The sequence below is a fragment of the Lipotes vexillifer genome, unplaced genomic scaffold, assembly GCF_000442215.2.
Source record: "Lipotes vexillifer unplaced genomic scaffold, Lipotes_vexillifer_v1.1 scaffold225, whole genome shotgun sequence".
Lineage (NCBI taxonomy): Eukaryota > Metazoa > Chordata > Mammalia > Artiodactyla > Lipotidae > Lipotes > Lipotes vexillifer.
The window spans coordinates 1,372,699-1,397,064 of NW_006787630.1; the positions used below are offsets into that span (position 1 = coordinate 1,372,699).

The following is a 24,366-nucleotide window of genomic DNA, read 5'->3' on the forward strand; positions in this document are numbered from 1 at the left end:
GGGGGGGGGGGGCTGCAATTTAAAATAGGAGATGAGAGGAGGAAGGCAGACAGATTCTGCAGGGACAAGCATTCTAGGCAGCCAGAACGGCATGTGCAAAGGGCCTGGGGTGCCAGGGTAGGTGGTCCAAGCTTGGGTATTTGGATTGAGCTGGGCGGGTGGGGGTGGGGGGGACACCCTGGAGCATTTGAGGAAAAGGCTACGTAATCTGATTTAATGTTTAGCCAAGATGGGGCTACGGCTGGACTAAGAAAAGATTCCAGCAGGTAAGGGGGAGCTCAGGGCGGGCAGGTTTGGGGAGGGGAGGGGAGGAGCCTAGTCTTGGGGCATTAACTTTGATGCCACTTAGCTGTCCAGGCCGAGAGGGTGGTCAGTGGGCATTGATGGACCTGGCTCATTTCTGATCTGGGGCTGCAGCAGCTCCACCGCAGCTGGGGAAACAGAAGCTCAGCCTCCTGGCTTGGGGTGGCTGCCAGGGTCCTGGAGTGCTCACCCTGCTTGTCTCTCCCCATGCTGGGCAGTGGTCAAGCCGGAGATGCTGCAGAAAGCCACCGTGGAGCTGCTGGACCAGGCCCTGTGCGCCAGCCTGTATGGCCACTCGCTCACCGACAGGATGCTGTGTGCCGGCTACCTGGACGGGAAGGTGGATTCCTGCCAGGTGAGCCCGGTGCCTGGGAAAGAAGCCAGAGGCCCCAGACGACGCCTTGCCAGCCCCTGAGGTGGCTGGGAAAGGCCCCCAGGCTTCCACCCGAGGTTCCCCTCTCCCCGGAAGGGGGAGTCTTCTGTTGCTGGTCCACCACCAAGATTTCCTCTGCTTGGTTTGTCACATGGCTGTGGATTTCCTTTTTCTTTTAATTTATATCTTTGCTCTCCTTTCTAAGGCCTGGTGGGTGGGGAGCGGCTGCTGCATGCGCTCGGGGTGCCACATCAGAGCCAGAAGCTGGAGAAAACGGCGGGAAATAGTAAGAGAGAGCTTGTGTTTAAGGATGAAAGGGTCACGGTGAGCTGGGTGTGAGGAGAAGGCAAAGGATATAGCAAGACAGGATGAGTGAGGGCAGATGCGGCCCTGCAGGAGGACGCCGCATGATGATTGGAGGTTCCTAAGCCACCGGTGACATTACCCAGGGTCTGCTGGGCTACGGAGAGGAGGGGATATTGTTTATTTGGGTTGGGTTTTTAACTGCCAGTGGTAGAACTGAAAGAGGTCTTAGAGATCTTAGTCCAACTGTCCTATTTTATTTTTTTAGAAGAGACTGAGGTTCCGAGATGTGAGGTATTAGCCCACATGTGCTCCGTGAGCGCGTGGGGAGACGACCCCCAACCAGGGCTCCTTCTCTGACCCTGTGGCTCTGGGATTGGGACCAGCTGCAGCCACGGAGCCCCGACCCCTCCTGAGGGTGTGCCTTTGTCTCCCAGGGCGACTCGGGGGGCCCCCTGGTCTGCGAGGAGCCCTCCGGAAGGTTCTTCCTGGCCGGCATCGTGAGCTGGGGAATCGGCTGTGCAGAAGCCCGGCGTCCGGGGGTGTACGCCCGAGTGACCAGGCTGCGTGACTGGATCCTGGAGGCCATTGCCACTGCAAGCAAGCCTCTGGCCCCCACGGCGGCTCCTGCCCCGGCCATCCCCAGCACCGCCTGGCCCACCAGCCCACAGAGCCCAGTGGTCAACACGCCCACCAGACCCACGCTGGCCCCCAGCGCCGTGCCTCTGGACTCAGCCACTGCATCTAAGCCACAAGGTACTTTCTGGGGAGACAGCAGAAGGGGGTGTCCACTCCGTGTGGGGTTGGGTGGATTGGTACTGGCTTTCCGAAGCTGTCTGTGGGGAAGAGATAGGTGATTGATTCGTGATATCTGTCAAATGCCCGGGCAAAGGCTATTTTCACGTTTACTGCCTGATGACACCTACTGCCAGCCTGGAGGAGGGTGTACTCAGAATATCCTGAAGGGTCAGCAAGAGGCCAGTGACCATGACGATGGGGCCAGGGTGGGAGAGCGACTGACCTGGGGTTACCGCAGACACGAGCACCCACACGAAGCACACAAATTCTCCACCTGTCTCGACTTTGCGGTTTCCGAGGACCCAGGTCCAGTCACTGCCCGGATCTGATACTGATCCGCCTTTGTGGTCCCACAGACCTGCGAGGCTCAAAGCCAGTCGAAACTCTGCCTTTTTTTTTTTTAACACAAAAATCTCCTTTATTCTTGGTTGCTCCGACTCAATCATTTAACAATTCAAGATTTATATTGTAATTAATAATGTGAAATTCTGACAGACAGTGGTATACAAAGTCAATTAAGATGTGCTTCCCATCTTTATTAAATATTTAAAAATAAAGAGTAGGAAAGAATAGTAAAGTACACTCCCATTAGAAAGAATACATGATTTATGTTGAGTACATACCAGTTTTCCAAAGTACTGTGTACCTGGCCAAAGATATATTGCTAAAGACACACATACACAGGGGTACACACACGTGCATACAATCGAATAAACATCACACAACGCATAATATAGAAAAAGTTATATGTAACAAAAATGAAAAAATTTTGATATTATATTGTTTTTGCCTGTGGAAATGAGTATCAAATTAACTTCATTTTTTTCTGCTTATTTTATTATTTATCTTTTTAAAAAAATTTTATTGGAGTGTAGTTGTTTAACTGTGCCTCATTTAAACTCGCCTGCACCCATCCTGCCCCCAAGCCCGTAACAACCCGACTCTGCCTTTGTCCAGAGCCGCCCGGGCTGTGGCCTGTGTCTGCCGTGCTGACACTGGTGGGGACAGGGCTGCTGTGATTTTCACTGGTGGGAACAGGGCTGCTGTGATTTTTATCTTCTTTTTCGCCCATATCCCCCCAGCCGGGCTGCGTACTTGTACTCGCTTGAGACCTTAGGGCTCCTTTAAGCCTCGATTTCTTCATGTGTGTGACGGGACGATTGTGCCCTGGCCCAGCCAGAGCCCGGAGGCTGTGCCCTGTGTCCCGAGGCCCCTCTGGAACCAGGGTGGTCCCGCCGCCCGCCGAGCGGGCTGAGATGCGCGGGCCCTCCTGTCTCGTCCCCGCAGAGTGCGGGGCCAGGCCGGCGCTGGAGAAGCCCACCCGGATCGTGGGCGGGTTCGGGGCCGCCTCCGGGGAGGTGCCCTGGCAGGTCAGCCTGAAGGAGGGTTCCCGGCACTTCTGTGGAGCCACCGTGGTGGGGGACCGCTGGCTGCTGTCTGCCGCCCACTGCTTCAACCAGTAAGGCCCCCTCGGCTCCCCCGTCATCACCGGGTCCCCCCACCATCAAATCCCCGTGCATGCAGAGACCACTTAGGACCCAGCATGTGGCCAGGGTCACGTCCAGCTGCGGGGTGCGGGGTAGGGGGCGGATGGGGGGCAGCGTGAAGAAGTAGGGGGCTCTGGGGAGTGGCTTCTGGGAGGATCCTGTCCAGCTGGTCTGTGAGGGACACAGAGGGGCCGAGTTGGGGGGCAGGCTCCTCCCCTCCACTCAAGGGCAGGTGGCATTGACCTCTGATTGTCACAGAGCCGTGGGGGGTCTCTCGTGCCTTCTTGTCCCAGAAGGAAATGAGGCCCGGGGGGGCCCCCTGCCTTGCCCACGGTCTCGTGGTGCCCTCCCCGGGGCCTGGGTCCTGAAGCTCTGCCCGGTGCCCGGGGAGGGGGGGGCGGGGCGGCAGGGAGTCTGATCGGCCCCTTCCCAGCAGCACAAAGGTGGAGCTGGTGCGGGCCCACCTGGGCACCGCGTCCCTCTCGGGCGTCGGCGGGAGCCCAGTGAAGATGGGGCTCAGGCGGGCAGTGCTGCACCCCCAGTACAATCCCAGCATCCTGGACTTCGACGTGGCCGTGCTGGAGCTGGCCAGGCCCCTGGTCTTCAACAAGTACGTGCAGCCTGTCTGCCTGCCCCTGGCCATCCAGAAGTTCCCTGTGGGCCGCAAGTGCATGATCTCTGGATGGGGCAACACGCAGGAGGGAAACGGTGAGCCCCCGCCCCCCCCACCCCCTCCCGGGGCTCTGGTCCCACCGCCCGCAAACCACTCACCTCTCCACTAACTCAGGGTCGCAAACTCCGGCCCATGGGCCCAGTGGGGCTGCTTTTTATAAATAAAGTTTTACTGGCACGCAGCCACGCCCACTCACTCACTGATAGCCCCGGGCAGCTTTCCTGCTACAAAAGCAGAGCTGAGTGGTCCCAACAGGCTGTCTGGCCTGTAAGGCAGAACATATTTACTCTGTGGCCCTTTATGGAAAAAGTTTGGGGACCCTTGTGTTATACCCTTCATAGGCCCCCCCAAGAGTTAACGCTTTGTTTGAGACCTCAGAGTAGCCCCCTTGCAGGTCACCCAAGGTGCTAGGGAATCCGCTCAGGGACAGTGGTGAGATTCTAGGGTGGGACCCGCCTCCTTCTCACTGTGTGACTTTACATCCCTGCAAGGCCGTGGGCCTCCGGGCCTTGGCCTGTAGGACGGGGATGGCACCTCCCTCTGGGGTTGTGGTCAGAGTGAAGCCGGCTACTGAACAGCGGTCCCTGTGTAAGTGGCCCTCGGGGGTGGTATCGTTGTCCTGGCAGCCACCAAGCCTGACCTCCTGCAGCGGGCATCCGTGGGCATCATAGACCAGAAGGCATGCAGCGCCCTCTACAATTTCTCACTCACGGACAGGATGATCTGTGCGGGGTTCCTGGAGGGCAAGGTCGACTCCTGCCAGGTGAGTCCAGGAGGGACCCGGTTTAGAGAGATCGTGATACGTCCAAACAGAAGATGAGGCAGCAGTTTCAAAGCATGTGGTAGATCTACACAAAATATATACACACTGATTTTAAAAGCTGTCTCGTATATGTTAACTGAAGGAAAGCTAATCATACATGAGTACATATATGACCACCCCATCACACTTGACACGTGGCTGACCCATTTTTAAGGGGAAACAAATCAGCTCCAGAACATAAAAAGAAGCTAGCTGAACCATGCTACCAAGGCCAGAGAAACACACAGGTAAAGAAATTCAGGGAGCCCCCTGGTGGTCCAGCGGTTAGGCTTGGCGCTTTCACTGCCGTAGCCTGGGTTCAATCCCTGGTTGGGGAACTAAGATCCCACAAGCCGCGTGACATGGCAAAAAGAAAAAAAGAAAAAAAATTTTTAAAAAGGAAATGCATAGGCCAGTCTTACTTAGGAGCACAGATGAAAAAACCCTTAATAAAATATTAGCAAATTCAAGCCAGCAGGGTATGTACTATAAGGGAAACACATCACAAACAAAGTGAGTTGATGTCATAAGAAGTTTGGCTCCACACAAGACAATCCATTAATGCTATTCATTGCATGAGTACACTGAAGGGGAGAAACAGGATAATTGTCAAAATCACAGGAAAAAGCATCAGATAGTTTTTAACAACGTTTTTAATTAAAAACTTAAAAAATTCTAACCCTATGATAGACATATAATGGAAACCTACAGCAAACATCATGCTTTAAAATTTTTTTTTATTCTACTGAAGTCTAGTTTACTTACAACATTGTGTTAGTTTCCGGTGTACAGTAAAGTGACTCAGTTATACGTCTATGTATATACATATGTGCCTATATATATTTTTTCCATTAGTTTATTTCAATATATTGAATATAGTTCCCTGTGCTATACAGTAAAGCCTTGTTGTTTATCTATTTTATATATAGTAGTGTGTATCTGTTAATCCCAAATTCCTAATTTACCCTCCCGCCTCCCCTTCCCCTTTGGCAACCACAGGTCTGTTCTCTATGTCTGTGAGTCTGTTTCTGTTTCACAAATAAGTTAATTTGTGTCATATTTTAGATTCTACATGTAAGTGATATCATATGGTATTTGTCGTTCTCTTTCTGACTGACTTTGCTTAGTATGGTAATCTCTAGGTCCGTCCATGTTTTTGCAAATGGCATTTCATTCTTTTTTATGGCTGAGTAATATTCAGTTGTATAAATGTACCACGTCTTCTTTGTCCATTCATCTGTTGATGGACATTTAAGTTGCTTCCATGTCTTGGCTACTGTAAATAGTACTGCTATGAATGTTGCGGGGCATATATCTTTTTGAATTAAATTTTTTGTCTTTTCCAGATATATGCCCAGGAGTGAGATGGATGGATCATATGGCAGCTCTATTTTTAGTTATTTTTGGGCTGCGCCACACAGCATGTAGGATCTTAGTTCCCCAACCAGGGATCGAACCCGTGCCCCCTGTAGTGGAAGCATGGAGTCCTAACCACTGGACCGCCAGGGAAGTCCCTACTTGTAGTTTTTTAAGGCACCTCCACACTGTTCTCCACAGTGGCTGCACCAACTTACATTCCCACCAACAGTGTAGGAGGGTTCCCTTTTCTCCACACCCTCTCCAGCATTTGTTATTTGTAGACTTTTTAATGATGGCCATTCTGACCGGCATGAGGCGGTACCTCATTGTAGTTTCGATTTGCATTTCTGTAATAATTAGTGATGTTGAGCATCTTTTCATGTGCCTGTTGGCCATCTGTATATCTTCTTTGGAGAAATGTCTATTTAGATCTTCTGCCCGTTTTTCGATTGGGTTGTTTGGTTTTTTGTTACTGAGCTGTATGAGGTGTTTGTATATTTTGGAGACTAAGCCCTTGTCGGTTGCATCATTTGCAAGTGTTTTCTCCCATTCTGTAGGTTGTCTTTTCGTTTGTTTTTTTTTTTTTTTATGGTTTCTTTTGCTGTGCAAAAGCTTGTAAGTTTGACTAGGTCCCATTTGTTTACTTTTGCTTTTATTTCTATTGCCTTGGGAGACCGACCTAAGAAAACACTGGCACGATTTATGTCAGAGAATGTTTTGCCTATGCTCTCTCCTAGGTGTTTTATGGTGTCACGGCTTACATTTAAGTCTTTAAGCCGTTGTGAGTTTATTTTTGTGCATGGCATGAGGGTGTGTCTAACTTCACTGGTTTACATGCGGCCGTCCTGCTTTCCCAGGACTGAAGAGACTTGTCTTTTTCCCATTGTATATTCTTGCCCAGGAGAGTTCTTTTCTTTAGGGTTTTCTGCTGTCTTGTTTCCAATGCAAAAGTAAGAGCAATCCTGGCTCAGAGAGGGGTGACTCGCTCAAGGTCACACAAGGTCTCACAGCCCCACGTGGGTGTGAGGCCCGTCCTGCTGAGGTCCTGTGCGTGTCCAGCTCTGCTGAGGAGTTTCTCCCACTCGTGGCAGCACGGGAGCGCCTGGCGGTGCCTCTGCGGAGAGGGTGCCGGTATGGTCAGCCAGCCCTCTGTCCTTCATTTTCAGGGTGACTCTGGGGGACCCCTGGCCTGTGAGGAGACGCCTGGCGTGTTCTATCTGGCGGGGATTGTGAGCTGGGGCATCGGCTGTGCTCAGGCCAAGAAGCCAGGCGTGTACACCCGCATCACCCGGCTGAAGGGCTGGATCCTCGCTATCATGTCCTCCCACTCCCTCTCCACGCCCCCGCCGTCCACCACGAGGACGCCCACCAGCAGTCACCCTGCCAGGACGACGGCTGGCCTCACGGTCCTGGGGGTCGTGGCCAGCAGACCCACCCCCTGGGCCACCAGCAGGGTGACCAGCCAAGCTGCCAACAGGACCACCACCGCCATGACCACCACCACTAGGGGACAGACACCACCTCCACACGCCACGGAGACCACTGTGGGCTCGCAGCTACCAGGTACCCAGAGAAATGGAGTGACGTGGGTGGGTGGCGGGAGTCCTGCGTCACCTGCTAGGGCTGCTGTCACAGCGTCCGAGCCTGGGGGGTGGAGATCACGGTGTCAGCAGGGCTGGAACCCTCTGAGGCCTCTCTCCTCGGTGTGAGGACGGCCGCCTTCTCCCCGCATCCTCATGTTGTCTCCCCTCTGTGGGTGTCTGTGTCCTAATCTCCTCTTATTATACGGACACCAGTCATGCTGGATTAGGGCCACCCGAACAACCTCCTTTTACTTTAATCGTCTCTTTAAAGGCCCCATCTCCAAAAGTCCCATCCTGAGGTTCTGGGGGTCAGGGGCTTCCACTTACGAGTTTTGGAGGGGACACAAGTCAGACCATCGTAGGCCCCGACGGCAGGGACCCGGCACTGACAGGGCAGATGCACACGTAACAGCTGGTCCCACAGGCCTAAGGGGGGGGGGGTACAACAGGGCAGTAACTGGCTGACAGATCTGACAGAGAACATGGCCCTGAGCTTGTGTCTGAGATGTGGAGTTTATTTTTATTAAATATTAATCAGAACCATACGAAACTGCCATATTTCTGGGTCAAAAATAAAGCCCCATCAAATGTAGGCAATTTCCTTTGGCTCAAATAGGTGCCGTCCACAGTGTCCCGGGCACCAAGCTTAGAATGGGGCCCGGCTTCTGTACCCTGCCCTTCGTTGCCCCCCACATTCACACAGAGGCTGGCCCAGTCAGCCCAAGTCCCCAGACACAGACCCGCACCCACAAAGTCAGGGTTATGGGCTCGCTGCAGCAAGGCAGCACACACCAAAGAACCAAGGGGCGACTCACCAAACAGAGGGAGAGGCAGGCGCTGTGGGATCCGGGGCAGAAGGCGTGGAGGGGATGCTGAGAGGAAGCAGAGTTTGACCGGCTCAGAGCAAAGCAGACCACGTGCCAGGGGTCTGGACATGGTGCCTCTCCGGGTACCACAAGAAAGTCGAGTCCAGAGACCCCTCAGCTGAGGTGGTGCTGGGCTGGGCTGGAAATCGGGGCACAGTCTCTGTGACTGAGATCCTCCAGGCGCAAGGGGAACTCGCTGCCCCTGCCCATCCAGCAGGGATGCTCAGAGGAGGGGGCGTTTTGATACTTTACCGCTGCAGCGTGTCCTTGGGAGAAATGCCGGTTCTTGTTCACTCTGCAGCCGGCTGCCTCTGGGTCGGGCCTCCAGCCTGGTGATTCTTCCTTTTCCAGTAGCTACAGTTCTCAGCGTCGGGGGCCAGGAGGTGGAGGAGGGTTCCTGACATGGCACATATTGTTCGGTGTGGGGACAGGAGGGCCTTCCCCGACCATGGAGGGCAGGGGAGGCGGCTGGCTGGTGGGAGACAGGGCAGGGGAGGGGGCACTGGCTGTGGAGCTGGAAAACAGCCTGTGGGAATTATCAGATGTGTACCTGAGTGCTCCCCCCGCCCCCCGCCGCCGGGTGCTGACGGCGGTCCCTGCAGCACTCCTCGGAGCTACGCGTTTGGTCTTCCTACTCTTGTGTTCCGAGGGTGCACCCTGTGCTGCACGTGGGGGAGGGTGTCTGTCACAGGGCAGAGGGACTACCCTGGGAAGGACGCTGGGTCACTAGACCCAGGTAAAGAGCCCCTGGCCTGGCCCCCAGCTGGGGAGGTGAGGCCCCGAGGCTGAGGTTACAGGAACCAAACTTAAATGCATTATCTGAGAAAAGCCCAGAAGAGGCTCGTTTGTAGGACCAAGCGCCAGGCCCAGGGTCCCTGGGGGAAGGCGTTTCCCCGAGGTGGGTCCCCCACCCCACTCCCTGCTCCCAGGCGCCGCTACCTACCCGGGGCTGCAGGCAGGGGCGGAGCTGGGCGGTCTGCGTGGAGGAGGCGTGGTCTGACCTCCGACCCACGCCCGCCTCTCCCGCAGACTGCGGCCTGGCGCCGGCAGCAGCGCTGACCAGGATCGTGGGCGGCAGCGCCGCGGGCCGCGGGGAGTGGCCGTGGCAGGTGAGCCTGTGGCTACGGCGGCGGGAGCACCGCTGCGGGGCCGTGCTGGTGGCCGAGAGGTGGCTGCTGTCCGCAGCGCACTGCTTTGACGTGTGAGTCCCGCCCGCCCCGAATGGCCCGTGTCCGTGGTTCACCGGGACCCAATCGTAGCCCGAAAAACTCAGGGTGTGGCGCCTCCGCGCCTTTGACTGCAAAGCCCTTTCCCGACACCCGCTGCCCCAGGCCGTACCCTCCTCCGCACAGCCCTCCCCTGGCCACACAGGGCAGCGGGGCGAAGTCCAGTGCCCGACCCCCACCAAACGGGGCGGCCCCAGGCCGGGTCTCCGGGCCAGCGGGACACCTCCATCCCTAGCCATCCTGCTCGGACTGGCACCACCCTAAAGGTCACCCAGTGGGGAGTCCCCTTCCTGGCAGGGTGCGCAGTAGGAGGACCGGGCCGGGGCCTGCCCTCCCACGGAGAAACCCGGCTCAGGATGCGCCTCGCGGTGCCGAGCTTAGAGCGGGTGGGCAGGCAGGAGAGCCGTAATATTAGGTGGAAATGGACACAGCTTGTAGTGTCACCTCTGTGCCTGGGGGCCGGCTGGGCGCGTTTAGGTGCGGGGGGCCCCCCCTCGTCCTCCCCGCTGTTCTAGGACAAAGGGACGACTCATCCGAGGTCAAGTGCCCGATCTGAGGGTCCCCAGCCGACCGCGGACGCAGCCCCCGCGGGGCAGGGCGCCGGGGAGCCCCCGGGCGAGCAGCGCCGGGGTGCGGGGGACCCGGGCGGACGCTTGTCCCCGACGTCCCGCAGCTACGGGGACCCCAAGCAGTGGGCGGCCTTCCTGGGCACGCCGTTCCTGAGCGGCGCTGAGGGGCAGCTGGAGCGCGTGGCGCGCATCCACAAGCACCCCTTCTACAACCTCTACACCCTGGACTACGACGTGGCGCTGCTGGAGCTGGCGGGGCCCGTGCGCCGCAGCCGCCTGGTGCGGCCCATCTGCCTGCCCGAGCCCGCGCCTCGGCCCCCCGACGGCGCGCGCTGCGTCATCACCGGCTGGGGCTCCGTGCGCGAGGGAGGTAGGCGCGGATGGGCCCCCCCGCCCCCTGAAGGTTGAGGGCCCGGGGGCGTCAGGAAGGACCCCGCCTGCGCCCCAATCGGGAGTCCCAACGGCGCAGGGAGGGCGCGGGCCCACCAGGTCCCGTCTCGCCCGCAGGCTCGATGGCGCGGCAGCTGCAGAAGGCGGCCGTGCGCCTCCTCAGCGAGCAGACGTGCCGCCGCTTCTACCCGGTGCAGATCAGCAGCCGCATGCTGTGCGCGGGCTTCCCGCAGGGCGGCGTGGACAGCTGCTCGGTGAGCGCACTGTGCAACTGGACCGGGGCTCCGCGAGCCAGGCCCCACCCTGCGGTGCGCTTTCTCGGTTAGATCAAACAGGGCACCTTTTGGGTCCCCGAGTTTCCACTGGACAGCCACTTCGTGGACAACCGTAAGAAGCCGGCGTTCCCCGCACCGCACCCTCCCCCGCCCCTCAGAGGGTCAGGAGCAGGCCGGACAGAGGCGGTGGGCTGAGGCCCGGTTCTGCTCCTGGACCGCCAGGCGGGTGCCCACCAATGTCTGCCAGGCGGATGAACGCTCACCCGAGCACTGAACCAATTTCCCAGATAATACGAGTGAGGCTCACAGGGGAAGCCACTAGCTGGGGTCACGGGGAGCCCAAGTGACGCTCCCGTGGTGGCCCAGGAGCACGCAGATCAGGCCAGCCCGCCCTTGGCTGCTGCCGTGGAGGTACTGCCTGCTCTTGAGTGCCTTTCCTCTCTTCTCTCCTCAGGGTGACGCTGGGGGACCCCTGGCCTGCAGGGAGCCCTCTGGCCGGTGGGTCCTAACTGGGGTCACCAGCTGGGGTTACGGCTGTGGGCGACCCCAGTTCCCAGGCGTCTACACCCGGGTGGCTGCTGTGAGAGGTTGGATCGGGCAGAACATCCAAGAGTGACCGCCAAACGGCTGCCCAGGCCTGGGACCAGCGACGCGAAGGTGGCGGGAACCAGCCAGCCACCCTTCCAGAGGAGGGGGTCCAGGTGGCAGGCGGGGGGTGGAGGGGTTGTGGGTAACTGGGGTGCAATCTAACTGCGTATTTTGTTCCAATAAACACAGCCCCTCGTCTGCAGCCCGCTGGCTCAGCCCTCCATGTCACAGAAACGACGACTGCCCGCCCCTCAGCCAGGGCCCAGAGGTGGGAGGAAAGATGGGGGCGGGGAGGCCTTCCCGGAGAGGGCCACCCCCAGCCTCGGGCAGCCTCACCTTCGAGGCTCCCTTTTATGTGACCGACGCTCCCTGTCACCCGGGAACCCAGGAGTGCTCGGGAAAGAAGGGGAGGGGGGCGCTGAGGCTCAGTCCCCACAGAGGCCCCTACAGGGGAGACGCACAGGGTTCTCTGCGCCGCACTCAGCATCTATTTGTGTGACCCCAGGAGGTCACGGTTCAGAAGGGGTGTGGCCACAACTCCCAGGTCCAAACCCGGATGCTATGCCCAGGGCATGAGGTTGATCGCCCCGAGCGTGCTGCCAGAGCTGCTCCAGGTCTTTCTTTGCTCAACTCTCCGGCCCCGACCCTTAGAAGCGTCCTTGCTCATGACCCTCTGTCACCCCCACCTTTAGCGGGAGTGAACACAATCTTTTTAAGTTAAAGGGTCCAGAGCTACACACACACACACACACACACACACACACACACACACACACACACACAAAGAAAAAAACCAAATGGAACCACTGGGACCAAGATGGCGACAAATGTGACCTCCAACAGACCAAGTCTCGTTATACGCTGATTTGACTACATTAGCATATTAAATGACACACCTACTGGCAGCCAGGACCAGGTATCAAGGATCAAAACAGGATAAAAAGGGGGTGACCCCCCCACTCCCTCGAAAAAGCCCTGCCCTTACCCCGCAGACTACTGCATATGGGTCCCCATCATTAGCCTCACTCCTCCTCTAAAATTAAATCCCCCTCACCAGGTGGGCAAGAAGTTCGTCTGTGAACCTAGCTCCCGCTTCTCCAGTCTCTGGCCACTGAATAAAGCTTGCGCGTGTCAGCTTCTGCTTCCTTATTCACCCACTCCCGAGCTCGAATGGAAAAAGGACGCCACCCCCATCCCGAGGCAGGCAGCCTTGGCCAGGCGAGCGGGTCCATACGATTTAATCGGGAACAAATTTTGGCAGCCAGCGTGGGGCCCACTCCGTCCTGTAACTCGGGGCTGAGCTCACCGGCCCGGGGCTGACAAGGGCCAACCGGCTAAATAACCGGGCAGTCTGCCCCAGTTCTGAACCTCTGGGCCCGCGAGGACTCTACTGAATTTAGTCTGAGATCTAAAAGCAGCCAAGGATCAAGTGGAGTGTCCCCCACGCAGCGTATCTACAGCAAGGACGCCTGCTACAGATCGGGGCGGTGCCCACGGGACACCTGACACGGGGTGGGCGCTGACCCCTCCCCGGCTGAGGTTTGGCTGTGAGGGTTGGCAAGTTAAGGGAAAGGATCCTGGTCGTCTCGTTGGAGACAGACCTCCGTCTAGAGGACTGGACTGGTCAGTTGGTCATCTAAATAGAGCCGACCCCCTGGCAAGGGAGGAGGCGAGAGCGCACAACTGGTTCCCAGTTGGACTGGCTCCTGGCAAGGGGACTGGACTGGACAGGAAGCCCTCGAGACGCCACGCCGTGGCAAGCACGCCTCCTCGTTTCGTATGCGTGTGGCGCGCGCCCCAGTCTGTTCTTGGCGCAGGGGAGCGCCGGGCTCTGCTGTGTGTGGCCTTGCCCGTCCCAGTGCTCCTGGAAGTAGCGCGGGCCGCGACCACAGGTGCAGGCTGGGCGCCGACAGGCCACTGGGGCGCTCGCCACCCGACACACTCTTGTGCAAGGGTGCGCTGTTCGTGGACCAGGGTAGGTGAGCGCCAGGCCCGCTGCCGACTGGAAGCACGCAGTAGAACACTCAGCCCCACCGCTGCAGAGCCCCCACCTCTAGGCTCTACTCGGAAACCCAAGAGCACATCTCGTGTTGGTTCCTCTTGCCCTAACTGGCCATCCCGGGCAGGGTCCACGTCTCTCTCAGGCAGGTCTCTCCCCGCTACCCTCCATCACAGGTCCCTAGGGATCCCTCCTCTGAGACACAAACCCTTTAAAAATCTGGTTTTTGCCATAGTTCAGGAAAATCACTTTGCCTGGCTGGGGAAGGAAGAGGACTTCCACATTGTTCAAAGGCCTTGGGTCCTTGGAGCTGAGAGTAGAGAAAATTGGATACATGCCAGATGGGCATTCGGCCTCCCTGCCTGGTTACCTGTCACCGAGCAGGGACACGCCCTCTTTGAACAGACCTCCTTGCCTGCCAGGGAGGCCCTGCGGGCAATTCGCCTGATTGGAGAGAGAACCCTTATTTCCTACTCCGCCTTCACCCTATCTCCAGGGACTGGTGGCTGAAAGCACCCACCTACACTGAGTATCTCCTACAGCCCCACAATGGGTCTGGGAATGTCAAGTCGCTGAATTAAAAGGAGGCCTTGTAACCAAGGCCCTCTCAGACAGCGCCTCCCCTTCCAGCCCCTATGCAGACTGGTTCAGGTTTCAGTTAGAGCACCGAGATCTCTTGGTGTGGGATCCATACACTTAACAACCCTGGAACTCCCTTCTCCCCACAGCACTTTTCAAAATGCAAATAGCAGACTTCCACACCAGTCAGAATGGCCATCATCAAAAAATCTAGAAACAATAAATGCTGGAGAGGGTGTGGAGAAAAGGGAACACTCTTGCACTGCTGGTGGGAATGTGAATTGGTTCAGCCACTATGGAGAACAGTATGGAGGTTCCTTAAAAAACTACAAATAGAACTACCATATGACCCAGCAATCCCACTACTAGGTATATACCCTGAGGAAACCAGAATTCAGAAAGAGTCATGTACCAAAATGTTCATTGCAGCTCTATTTACAATAGCCCGGAGATGGAAACAACCTAAGTGCCCGTCGTCGGATGAATGGATAAAGAAGATGTGGCACATATATACAATGGAATATTACTCAGCCATAAAAAGAAACGAAATTGAGCTATTTGTAATGAGGTGGATAGATCTAGAGTCTGTCATACAGAGTGAAGTAAGTCAGAAAGAGAAGGACAAATACCGTATGCTAACACATATATATGGAATTTAAGAAAAAAAAATGTTATGAAGAACCTAGGGGTAAAACAGGAATAAAGACAGAGACCTACTGGAGAACAGACTTGAGGATATGGGGAGGGGGAAGGGTGAGGTGTGTTAGGGCGAGAGAGAGACATGGACATATATATACTAACAAACGTAAGGTAGATAGCCAGTGGGAAGCAGCCGCATGGCACAGGGAAACCGGCTCGGTTCTTTGTGGCTGTCTGGAGGGGTGGGATAGGGAGGGTGGGAGGGAGGGAGACAAAGAGGGAAGAGATATGGGAACATATATATATGTATAACTGACTCACTCTGTTATAAAGCAGAAACTAACACACCATTGTAAAGCAATTATACCCCAATAAAGATGTTAAAAAAAAAAAAAAAAGAATCCACCTGCCAAGGCAGGGGACACGGGTTCGAGCCCTGGTCCAGGAGGATCACACATGCCACGGAGCAACTAAACCCGTGCGCCACAACTACCGAGCCTGCGCTCTAGAGCCCGCGAGCCACAACTACTGAGCCCACGTGCCACAACTACTGAAGCCCGTGCGCGTAGAGCCCGTGCTCCGCAACAAGAGAAGCCACTGCAATGAGAAGCCCGCTCGTCGCAACTAGAGAAAGCCCAGGCACAGCAACGAAGACCCAACACGACCAAAAATAAATTAATTAATTAAAAAAGAACCCAAAACGTGAGGTTACTTCTAATCTCTCTCCTGGTATTGGAGTCTCAGCCTGAGGGTCCTCGTGACCTCCTCCCTCCAAGGGCAGCTACTCCCCTTCTGACAGTTCACCTGAGACTCCTGAGTCATCTACCCCTACCTCTCCTGGTTCCCTGATGCCTTCCACTCCCCCCAATCCACCACCCCCTACCTGCTGCCCCCTCCCCGACTCTCCCACCTCCATCTCTCCACAGCTCCCTCGCGGATCAGTCCACTGCACACCCGTAGCCGCGTTCAGTACCAGCCCTTTGGAATCAGTGGGCTATTCCCCCTTCAGGAGGTCCCCAGAGGAGGGGGCAGTCTGACCATATGTACGTACCCTTGTCTTCCCAGATCTACATGACTGGAAGGATAGATCCAAGGGTTTGAAGGATACCCCGAGGGAGTCCTTAATTTAGTCCAGGGAATACTCACACCCACTTCCCCACTTGGCGGCTGTCCAAACCCTCCTGAACATCTTATTCTCCGGGGAAGAAAAGGCACTGATTATAACCAGTGCAAGGGAGGAAGCTGATGAGACCCATCAAAATAATGCAGGACACGCTCTCCGCCAGCCTGGAAACCAGGCCGTTCCCAGCACGGACCCTGGGTGGGGCTGCCGAGAGGAAAACGGCCGGCAGCACCTCACGCGTTTCAGGGGTGTGACTGTGAAGGCCATTCATCTGGCAAAGAAGAAACCCATAAGCGGGATTAGGGTTCAGGGATCATCCGGGGCGGAAGGGAGACCCCACCCCCACCCCGCTTTCCTGGAATGACTCAGGAGTGCCGGCGTGTAGACGGACGTGAGCCTGGGGTCAGGGGCAGGGCAGGCCGTTCTCAAGGCCCATTCCACTTCCCAGAGCGCCCAGACACGAGGAGAAAATGACAGAAGTTGGAGACAAGGCCCCCAGGCCCACTTCCCAGGGCTGGAGCCAGCATTTCGGGGCTTCAAGAACAGGGATCTGCGGGCGGATGCCGAGGCAGACAGACGAGCAGGACCAACCGGCAGTATTCTGGCTTCCGTGACTCACGGTCACCAGCTGCCCTGTGATGGTGCTCCCTCCTCCCCACCACCAAAGGGACCCCGTGACATCCATGAGTCGCCAGGTTTCGAAGACCACGCCCACAGTGGAGAGAGGGGCTCAGAGCCAATCAGGGTGCACAGTGCCTGGAGCACAGCCACCGGAAGGGGGTGCCCCAAAGGTCTCGGAAGGAAGCCAAGGGGACCACGGTGTCCTGGCCCACCCTCGCTGGTTCCACTCGGGGAAGAGGGCTGCAGGGGCCCAGGGGCTCCCGAAGGAGCCTCCGCTGACCCTGACCGTCGGGGGTAGAACGGTTGACATTCTAGTCACACACGGGCTGCCTACTCAGTCCTGAACATCCAACAAGGCAGGATGACCCAAGAAAAATGTACAAGGATGGGATAGTGGAAGGGGAGTCACAGGAACGTAATTTTATAGAGCTCTTCTGAGTGTGGTTTGGAAGAGAGAATGTTATCTCACTTTTCTATGTCCCGGAACGCCCAATTCCTCTAATAGGAAGAGACCTACTATACAGATTGGCAGCTACGCTTTATCTGAGAGAAAAACCTTTTACCACTGAGACACCTAAGCCCCCCTTCCGTTCTGCAGCCCTAGTGCTACTGCCCTCGGCCAAAAATAATGGCCCACGCTCCAATGCGGGGGGCCTGGGTTCCATCCCTGGTCGGGGAACGAAGATCCCACGTGCCATGGGGCAACTAAGCCCGTGCACCACAACTACTGAGCCCATGCACCACCATGAAAGATCCCGCGTGCCGCCAGGAGGATCCTGCATGCCACAACTAAGACCCGGTGCAGCCAAATAAATTACCTAATTAATTATTTTTTAAAATGGCCCAATTATCCTTAAGGGGGTTAATCCCTCTGTAGGGTCCTGCAACACTGTGGGCAGAGCCAGGAGGGCACCGCCAGTCCTAATCAAGGTGCGACCCGGCCACAGTCACCCAGAGCAACACCGCTTAAGTCAAGAAGCGCTGGTGGGCACAAAGCCCACTCAAGCAAGGGCTTCTCAGACCCTGCCAGTGCCCTGGCAGCCCTTCTACTCTGCCGGTAAAGGAGCCGGATGGGAGATACCAGCTAGTTCAGGACCCCTGGGCCATAAATGAAGCTACGGAGGAGACTCACCCTGTGGTGCAAAAGCCGTGCACATTACTCTACCCTAAACCCTGAGAGGACCTGGTACTCTGTTAGACTTAACAGATGCCTTCTTTGTGTGCCCCTAACCCCAAAATCTCATTAAGATTTTGCAATCGAAAGGCAGGAGCCCTGACAGCACGAGGAAACAACTGTGCTGGGTGGCTCTGCCCTGAAGACAGTGGTGAGCTCGAGTTAGAACAGGGAACTATACTTAGCACGCGGATGACATTCCTCTCACCAGCCCCACCACAGAGCCTGTAACACAGCTAACGCCTTCAATCACCTGGCAGAGAGGACAGGACGTTTCGAAGGAAAAAGCCCAGCTCCCCCTCCAGCGGGTAGAACACTTAAGATTTATAGCAGAAAAGGGGCACAGGGCGCCATCTAAGGAGAGGAAGGGGCTGATGTGCCAGACGGCGGGCACCCCTAGTAAGGGGAAGCCGCTCCAGGGTTTCCTGGGGACGCTTGTATAGGGATTCCCAACTTCGGCTTAATTGCTAAGCCCTTGTATGAACAATTAAAAGGGAAGAACCTTGACTTCTGGAGTGGACCCCCAATCATGACCGGACACTCCTGGAACTGAAAAGCCTCTGGTGAGAGCCACACCCGCCTTCCCCCGACCTGAGCCGAGCCGTCCCCTCCATCTATATGCACAGGAGAGCAGAGGAACTGCCCCAGGGGAGCTTTCACAAAACTGGGGCCTCTGGCTCCAGGTCGTAGCTAAAGGGTGTCCCCCGTGCTTACGGGCTGGAGCTGGTACTTCTCAGCTCTTCAGAGACGCTGACAAATTAACCTCTGTACAGGCCCTGACCATCTGGTACTCCCACCACCTCCAGCCCCGCATAAACCTGCAAGTCCGAGCCGCACTTCTAGACAACACTTCTGTGACTGAAGCCCTGCAGTGTCCTCACCCTGCCCCCCTGCTACCTCAGCCAGGCCCCAGATTAACCCGTGGTCGTGATAAAGCTATGGAACAGGGTTACCTCCGTCGGCCTGACCTGAAGAGCTCCCCTAGAGAGAATGCAGACTCAGAGTGGCTCATCCACGGAAGGAGCGTTATGAAAGATGGGACACGAAAGGCAGGGCGTGGTGGCCCAGGGGGTTTCCATCGCTCAAGGGGTGCAGGCTAAAGGTCTGCCCTCTGGCCGCTCTGCCCGGAGGGCCCCGTTATCGCCCGGATTAACTGTCCTAATCGGGGCCCTAGAGCCGGGGAAAGGAAAGCCGTCAATACCTACAGCTCATGGGGCCGTGTGGAGGGGGGAGGGGAGCGCTGACCTCAGGGAACAAACACATTAAGGATGAGGGAGAAAGGATGTAGCTGCTGGAGACTACACTCCTGCCTGCGGAAACAGCAGGCATTCACCGCAGAAGCCATCAAGAGAGAGAAGCAGGAATATAAGAGGAAACAACGGGGCAGACAGGGCAGCTAAACAAGCAGCAGAGGGTGGGGACAGAGTTCTGATGCCACTCCTGCCGGGTCCCCCAGACGCTAACTCCCATCCACCCCCCAAAAGAAAGGGAAAAGGCTTTGAGATGGGGCTATTTTAAAAGCCCAGGAAACCCGGGGTGACGGTTCCTCCCGCCGGCCTCTGCACTGCAGGCCACCAGGGAAGCTGGCCCGAGCACACATTATGGGCAGGAGGTCTGTATCAATGGCTCATCAAGTCCATGACTACCCCCAATCTCCACCATCTCCTTAAACGGGGATGAAGCGTGCCCCATCTGCCTCCGGAATAAGCCCAACACTTACACCCGCCACTGGGGTCAAGGCAGTGACCGCCACCCAATATGAAGGCACACGTCCAGGTCAGGACTGGCCAGCTGATTTTATAGTAACGCCCCAGGCACAAGGAAATTCCAGATTCCTGCCGGCTGTGACTACCACCTTCCCCGGCCGGATCGAGGTGTTTCCCACCTGAACCAAGACTGCCTTGGAGGTCTCCTAGGCCCTGCTCAAGGAAATAAGCCCTGGTTTGGGCTCCCCAAGTCCATCCAGAGTGACAGTGGGCCTGCCTTTGTTTCCCAAATTACTAAGGGACTCTCTAGAGCTCTAGGAATTACATGGGGTTTATACTCCACTTGGACACCAGAGACCTCAGGAAAAGTAGAACAAATCAAACCCTCAAAAGAAACGTAGAGAAACTAGGCTCAGACACTTATCAACCCTGGATGCCCCTTCTCCCCACAGCACCTTTCAGAACGCAAATAGCGGGCTTCCCTGGTGGCGCAGTGCTTAAGAACCCACCTGCCAATGCAGGGGACACGGGTTTGAGCCCTGGTCTGGGAAGATCCCACATGCCGCGGAGCAACTAAGCCCGTGCGCCACAACTACTGAGCCTGCGCTCTAGAGCTCAAGAGCCACAACTACTGAGCCCACGTGCCGCAACTACTGAAGCCCGCACACCTAGAGCCTGTGCTCTGCAACGAGAAGCCACTGCAGTGAGAAGCCCACGCACCGCAACGAAGAGCAGCCCCCGCTCGCCAGAACTAGAGGAAGCCTGCGCGCAGCAACGAAGACCCAACTCAGCCCAAAATATATAAATTTATAAAATTATTAAAAAAAAAAAAAAAAAGAATGCAAATAGCCCCCAAAGGAAAGCTCAGGTTGAGTCCGTATGAGCTCATGTACTGGAGGCCCATTCCTGAAGGACCTGGCTCCAAGACCAACCCGAGGGATACGGAGCGACGGAAATATGCCTTACAGAAAGGGGGAATAAGCAAAGCTTTACACGCCTACAGAGATCCGGAACTGCCTTCCCTTTCTGACATCACTTTCCACCCTTTCTCCTCTGGGGACTGGGTTTACTTGAGAACCCAGAAGGCTGGAAAACCACAAGACCAGTTAGACCCCAGTGGACAGGACCTTAGCTAGTGATCTTGACCGCTCAGACTGCCTGACCATCACACGGCACAGCCCCGTGGACCCACCATGCCAGAGTGAAGGCAGCACCCATACCTGAGGAAGAAGCCACCCACTCCATACGCCTGTGAACCTGTTATAGCCCTTAAGTTACTTTTCAAAAGGAAGAACTTACTGATAGGTGAGTAATGTGGTGGACAGGCTTAGCAGTTGGCTAAGCCTGTCCCTTGTAACTGTCCACGTGAAATGAGAGCTTAACGCAATAGTACATTTCTCGGGGATTACAGCCTGTGGACAGACTCTATCCCCGTGCTGGTCTGTCACCCCCACCCACAAAGTGATGCCTGTGGATTAAAGGTGTTACATTTTACCCCTAAGAATGACAGCATCACTCTCACCTTGGCTAACGGACCTACTAAACCTACCCCTCTTGAACGCAGCTTTCCTGCTTGGAGCTCATCCCTGAAATTAACATCTCCAGCAGACACAAAGCACTCACTCTAAAGTGCGGCCTTGCGGTCACTGCCCATGTCAGCAGCCCCTACCCAAGGGAGAAACTTGCAGTAATGCCCTGGGGCTGCTCCGGACTCTGAGCCCTGCTTCTTCCACTGCCCCACAATTTCAGTGCCCCGGGATTGACTCCTATGGAAATCTCACCCACTGGTGCCCTCTGCACCCACTCAACGAATACACACAGGGACCAGACAGGAGATGCACTTATGGGGGAGGGAAGACGCCAGTTGTCTGGGGTCTAGTGTGGGGCCCTGCTGAGGCCTGGGGAAAAGCCACTAGTCAAGAACCCCCCAGTGACCCCTGCTACGCAGGTGGGCCTCTCCCCTCACACTGCAAGGAAACCTCCTCTTGGGCTAGCCACTTAGGGAGGTGGTTCAATTCCTCAGAAGTGCGCTAGGCATGCACTCCCCCTGGGTACCTGGTTTCTTTGTGGCCCGAGAATAAACCAATTGCCCCATCAGAACAATCCCACCTCCTTCCCTTCTCTGGGGTGGGCTCTAGACTCTCCTTGCTTAAATAATGCCTAATTTATGAAACAACGCACACTAGGCCGGCCAACTTCTAGGAACCTAAGTATAACCATTCATAACATCGGTATCACCTAGCCCTGAGATCAAAGGACAATGGGACTCATTCTGGCAGGAGCAGGGATAGCTCTCTGATTGGTGGCCCCCTGGGGAGGTCTCACATACCATGAAATCACTCTACAAGATCCCACACGAGGGTAACTGAATAGCTCAACAGTTTCTTTGATAGCAGTTTTTATTAATTCCCAGTAATTTAAATCACGATTCATACTGTAAATGTATACATATAGAAAGGATATGACATTTAAAAGTTGGATTAAAGAGGGCTTCCCTGGTGGCGCGGCGGTTAATATTCCGCCTACCAATGCAGAGGACACAGGTTAGAGTCCTGGTCCGGGAAGATCCCACATGCCGCGGAGCAACTAAGCCCGTGCGCCACAACTACTGAGCCTGCGCTCTGGAGCCCGCGAGCCACAACTACTGAGCCCGTGCACCTAGAGCCCGTGCTCCACAACAAGAGAAGCCACCAAGATGAGAAGCCCGTGCACTGCAACAAAGACCCAACTCGGCCAAAAATAAATTAATTAATTAAAAAAAAAAAAATCTCACACCGGCCCTTGAGAATTCGTCTAAAAACACGGAGGTTGCCTTATAAGGACCCCGTACTCCTCTAGACTCACTAGCAAACGTTGTTCTCGACAACAGGCTAGCCCTTGACTATCTCCTGGCTGAGCAAAGGGGAGTCTGCGCAGTTTTGAATGAAACCAGCTGTATGTACGTCGATAACTCTGGTCAGACTGAGGTCAACACAAAAGCGATCTATGAACAAGCTCAGTGGTTACACAGATGTAACACACAAGGTCAAGAACCAAGCTCCATCTGGGATATGGTCACGCAGAGCCCCCGCAGCTGAACTGGTTTCTTCCACTGCTTGGCCCACTAACGGCCACCATCCTCCGGCTCACCTTCGGGCCTTGTCTCCTTGACTGCCTTGTCAACTTCGTTAGTAAATGGCTTGAAACCATCAAACTTCAGATGATACTAACACAAGGATACAAGCAACTGGGACTGCATCCTGGTGACGATCAAACTTATTTTAGGTTAGTCAGGGAACACTTCTGTTCTTCTAATCCAGAAAGAAACTACACCCACGTTCAGCAAAAAGCAGCTTCAGAAATCAAACCTTCGCCTTTCAGCGCCCCCTCAAGAATGAGGAGCAGTAACAAGGGAAGGGGGAATTTTGTTGCCAGACCTAAGCCAGGGCTTTGCTCGAAACCTGCCACCCTCCCCGCCACACCTTCAGCATGAGTGAACATAAACCTGTAAGTTAAAGGGTCCAGAGATAAGAGACGAAGGTACACGCACAAAGAAAAAACCAAGTGGAACCAGCTGGGACCAAGATGGCGGCAAATCCAACAGACCCTGAACCTCATTTTGTGTTGATTTTACTATATTAACACATTAAATAACACACCTACCAGAGGCCAGTACATTCATTAAAGACCAAAACAGGATAAAAACGGTGTCCCCCCACCAACTCCCTCAAAAAAGCCTTGCCCCTTCCCCAGTAGACTAATGCGTGTACCTCCCAATCATTAACCTCACTCCTCCCTTTAAAATTAAATCCCCCTCGCCAGGTGGGTGAGAAGTTAGCTATGAACTTAGCTCCCGCTGTTCCATTTATTCGGCCACTGAATAATACTCGTGCTATGTCAACTCTGCTGCGGCCCCAGCAGGGTCCACAGGACTTAATTCAGTAACGGGCGCACAAGGGGAGGTGGCAGCGGGTCCAGGGCTCTCCCAAGACCCAAGCTACACCCACTAACACGTGTGCATGTAGGCGGAGGGGCCGGGAAGAGTCCCAATTGTCCCAGCACCAATCTTGTTCTCATAAATTTCTGGCAGGCAGTACGCACAGGCTGGCCCCCGCCTCACAAACAGCATTTATGGAAATGAGTCCGGGACTGGGGCAAGGCTGGGGGGGTGGCCTGCCGGCGCGTCGCGGTCACATGTTGGCTCGTTCCCGCTGCAGCCGCGAGTTATAGGCACGGGACACGGTGTTCCAGGCGTCCATGTAGCGGTCCATGCACATGGCGATGCACTTCTGGGGACGGGGAGGGCGCACGGCTCAGGTCTGGACCGCGGCCAGCGCCCCCACCCCCCAGCAGCGGACTGCGCACGCGCCGCGGCCCCACCGCGTCGCCCAGTTGGTCCGCGTGCATGCGCAGAGGCCTCCCCGCCGGGTCCGGGCCCGCGACCCCGCCGGCCCCCCGCGTTTACCTGCTCCGAATTGTCCAGGGAGCCCCCCGGCTTCCCGATGCACTTCCGGAAGCACTTGTCCGTCATCCTCTGTGGGGACACGCGAGCCCTCAGTTGCGACGCCGGCCCCCAGCGGACCCCGCCACCCTCGGCCCCCCGCCCCCGCCCCGGACCTGCAGCAGCTCTTGCGCGTTGGCCACGGCGATCTGCACTTTCACCTGCTCCATGATAAGCCCGGGGTCCAGCTTCCCGCCGCCGGAGCTCCCGAAATCCGAGCCGAAGCCACCCTCCATGGCTCCGCAAAGTCAACCGGGCAGCGGCCGCGTGTAACCACCCGCACCCACGCCGGAAGTCGGACACCGCAGGTCCCCACGGGAAATGGCGTCCGAGCGCGCTGGGGGGCGGGACTACAGCTCCAATAAGGCCGCGCGGGGCCTCCCGCGCATGCGCAGACAAGGGCGGACCAGAGTCGGCTTCCCGTGTAGGACTCCGGGGAGAAGGGAGGGA

At 56.2% G+C, this 24,366-nt stretch overlaps 2 protein-coding genes across 2 annotated transcripts in view; one reads left to right on the forward strand and one right to left on the reverse strand.

The window, feature by feature from the left end:
* The window catches only part of TMPRSS9 (transmembrane serine protease 9), a 30,233-nt gene extending 18,610 nt beyond the window's left edge, over window positions 1-11,623 (forward strand). Inside the window, exons 8-17 of the mRNA XM_007460374.1 lie at window positions 522-658; window positions 1,417-1,735; window positions 3,065-3,236; window positions 3,701-3,972; window positions 4,564-4,700; window positions 7,265-7,661; window positions 9,577-9,748; window positions 10,447-10,712; window positions 10,850-10,986; window positions 11,462-11,623. Coding sequence (XP_007460436.1) covers window positions 522-658; window positions 1,417-1,735; window positions 3,065-3,236; window positions 3,701-3,972; window positions 4,564-4,700; window positions 7,265-7,661; window positions 9,577-9,748; window positions 10,447-10,712; window positions 10,850-10,986; window positions 11,462-11,623 — 2,171 coding nt within the window. The remainder of the gene's footprint in view (window positions 1-521; window positions 659-1,416; window positions 1,736-3,064; window positions 3,237-3,700; window positions 3,973-4,563; window positions 4,701-7,264; window positions 7,662-9,576; window positions 9,749-10,446; window positions 10,713-10,849; window positions 10,987-11,461) is intronic.
* Window positions 11,624-23,605: 11,982 nt separating this feature from the next.
* Window positions 23,606-24,152, reverse strand: TIMM13 (translocase of inner mitochondrial membrane 13). The gene is made up of 3 exons (XM_007460375.1): window positions 24,033-24,152; window positions 23,881-23,949; window positions 23,606-23,704 (listed from the first exon to the last, which is right to left on the reverse strand). Exons 1-3 carry the CDS (start codon window positions 24,150-24,152, stop codon window positions 23,606-23,608), a joined length of 288 nt encoding a protein of 95 aa, XP_007460437.1.
* Between the last annotated feature and the right edge of the window lie 214 nt (window positions 24,153-24,366).

Excerpts from the sequence above, each read along its gene's own strand:
- TIMM13 (XM_007460375.1), bottom strand. The coding sequence starts at position 24,152 with ATGGAGGGTGGCTTCGGCTCGGATTTCGGGAGCTCCGGCGGCGGGAAG. Across the intron at positions 23,950-24,032 it reads ACGCGCAAGAGCTGCTGCAG|AGGATGACGGACAAGTGCTT; the intron begins GTCCGGGGCGGG and ends GTGTCCCCACAG. Across the intron at positions 23,705-23,880 it reads CCCTGGACAATTCGGAGCAG|AAGTGCATCGCCATGTGCAT; the intron begins GTAAACGCGGGG and ends CCCCGTCCCCAG.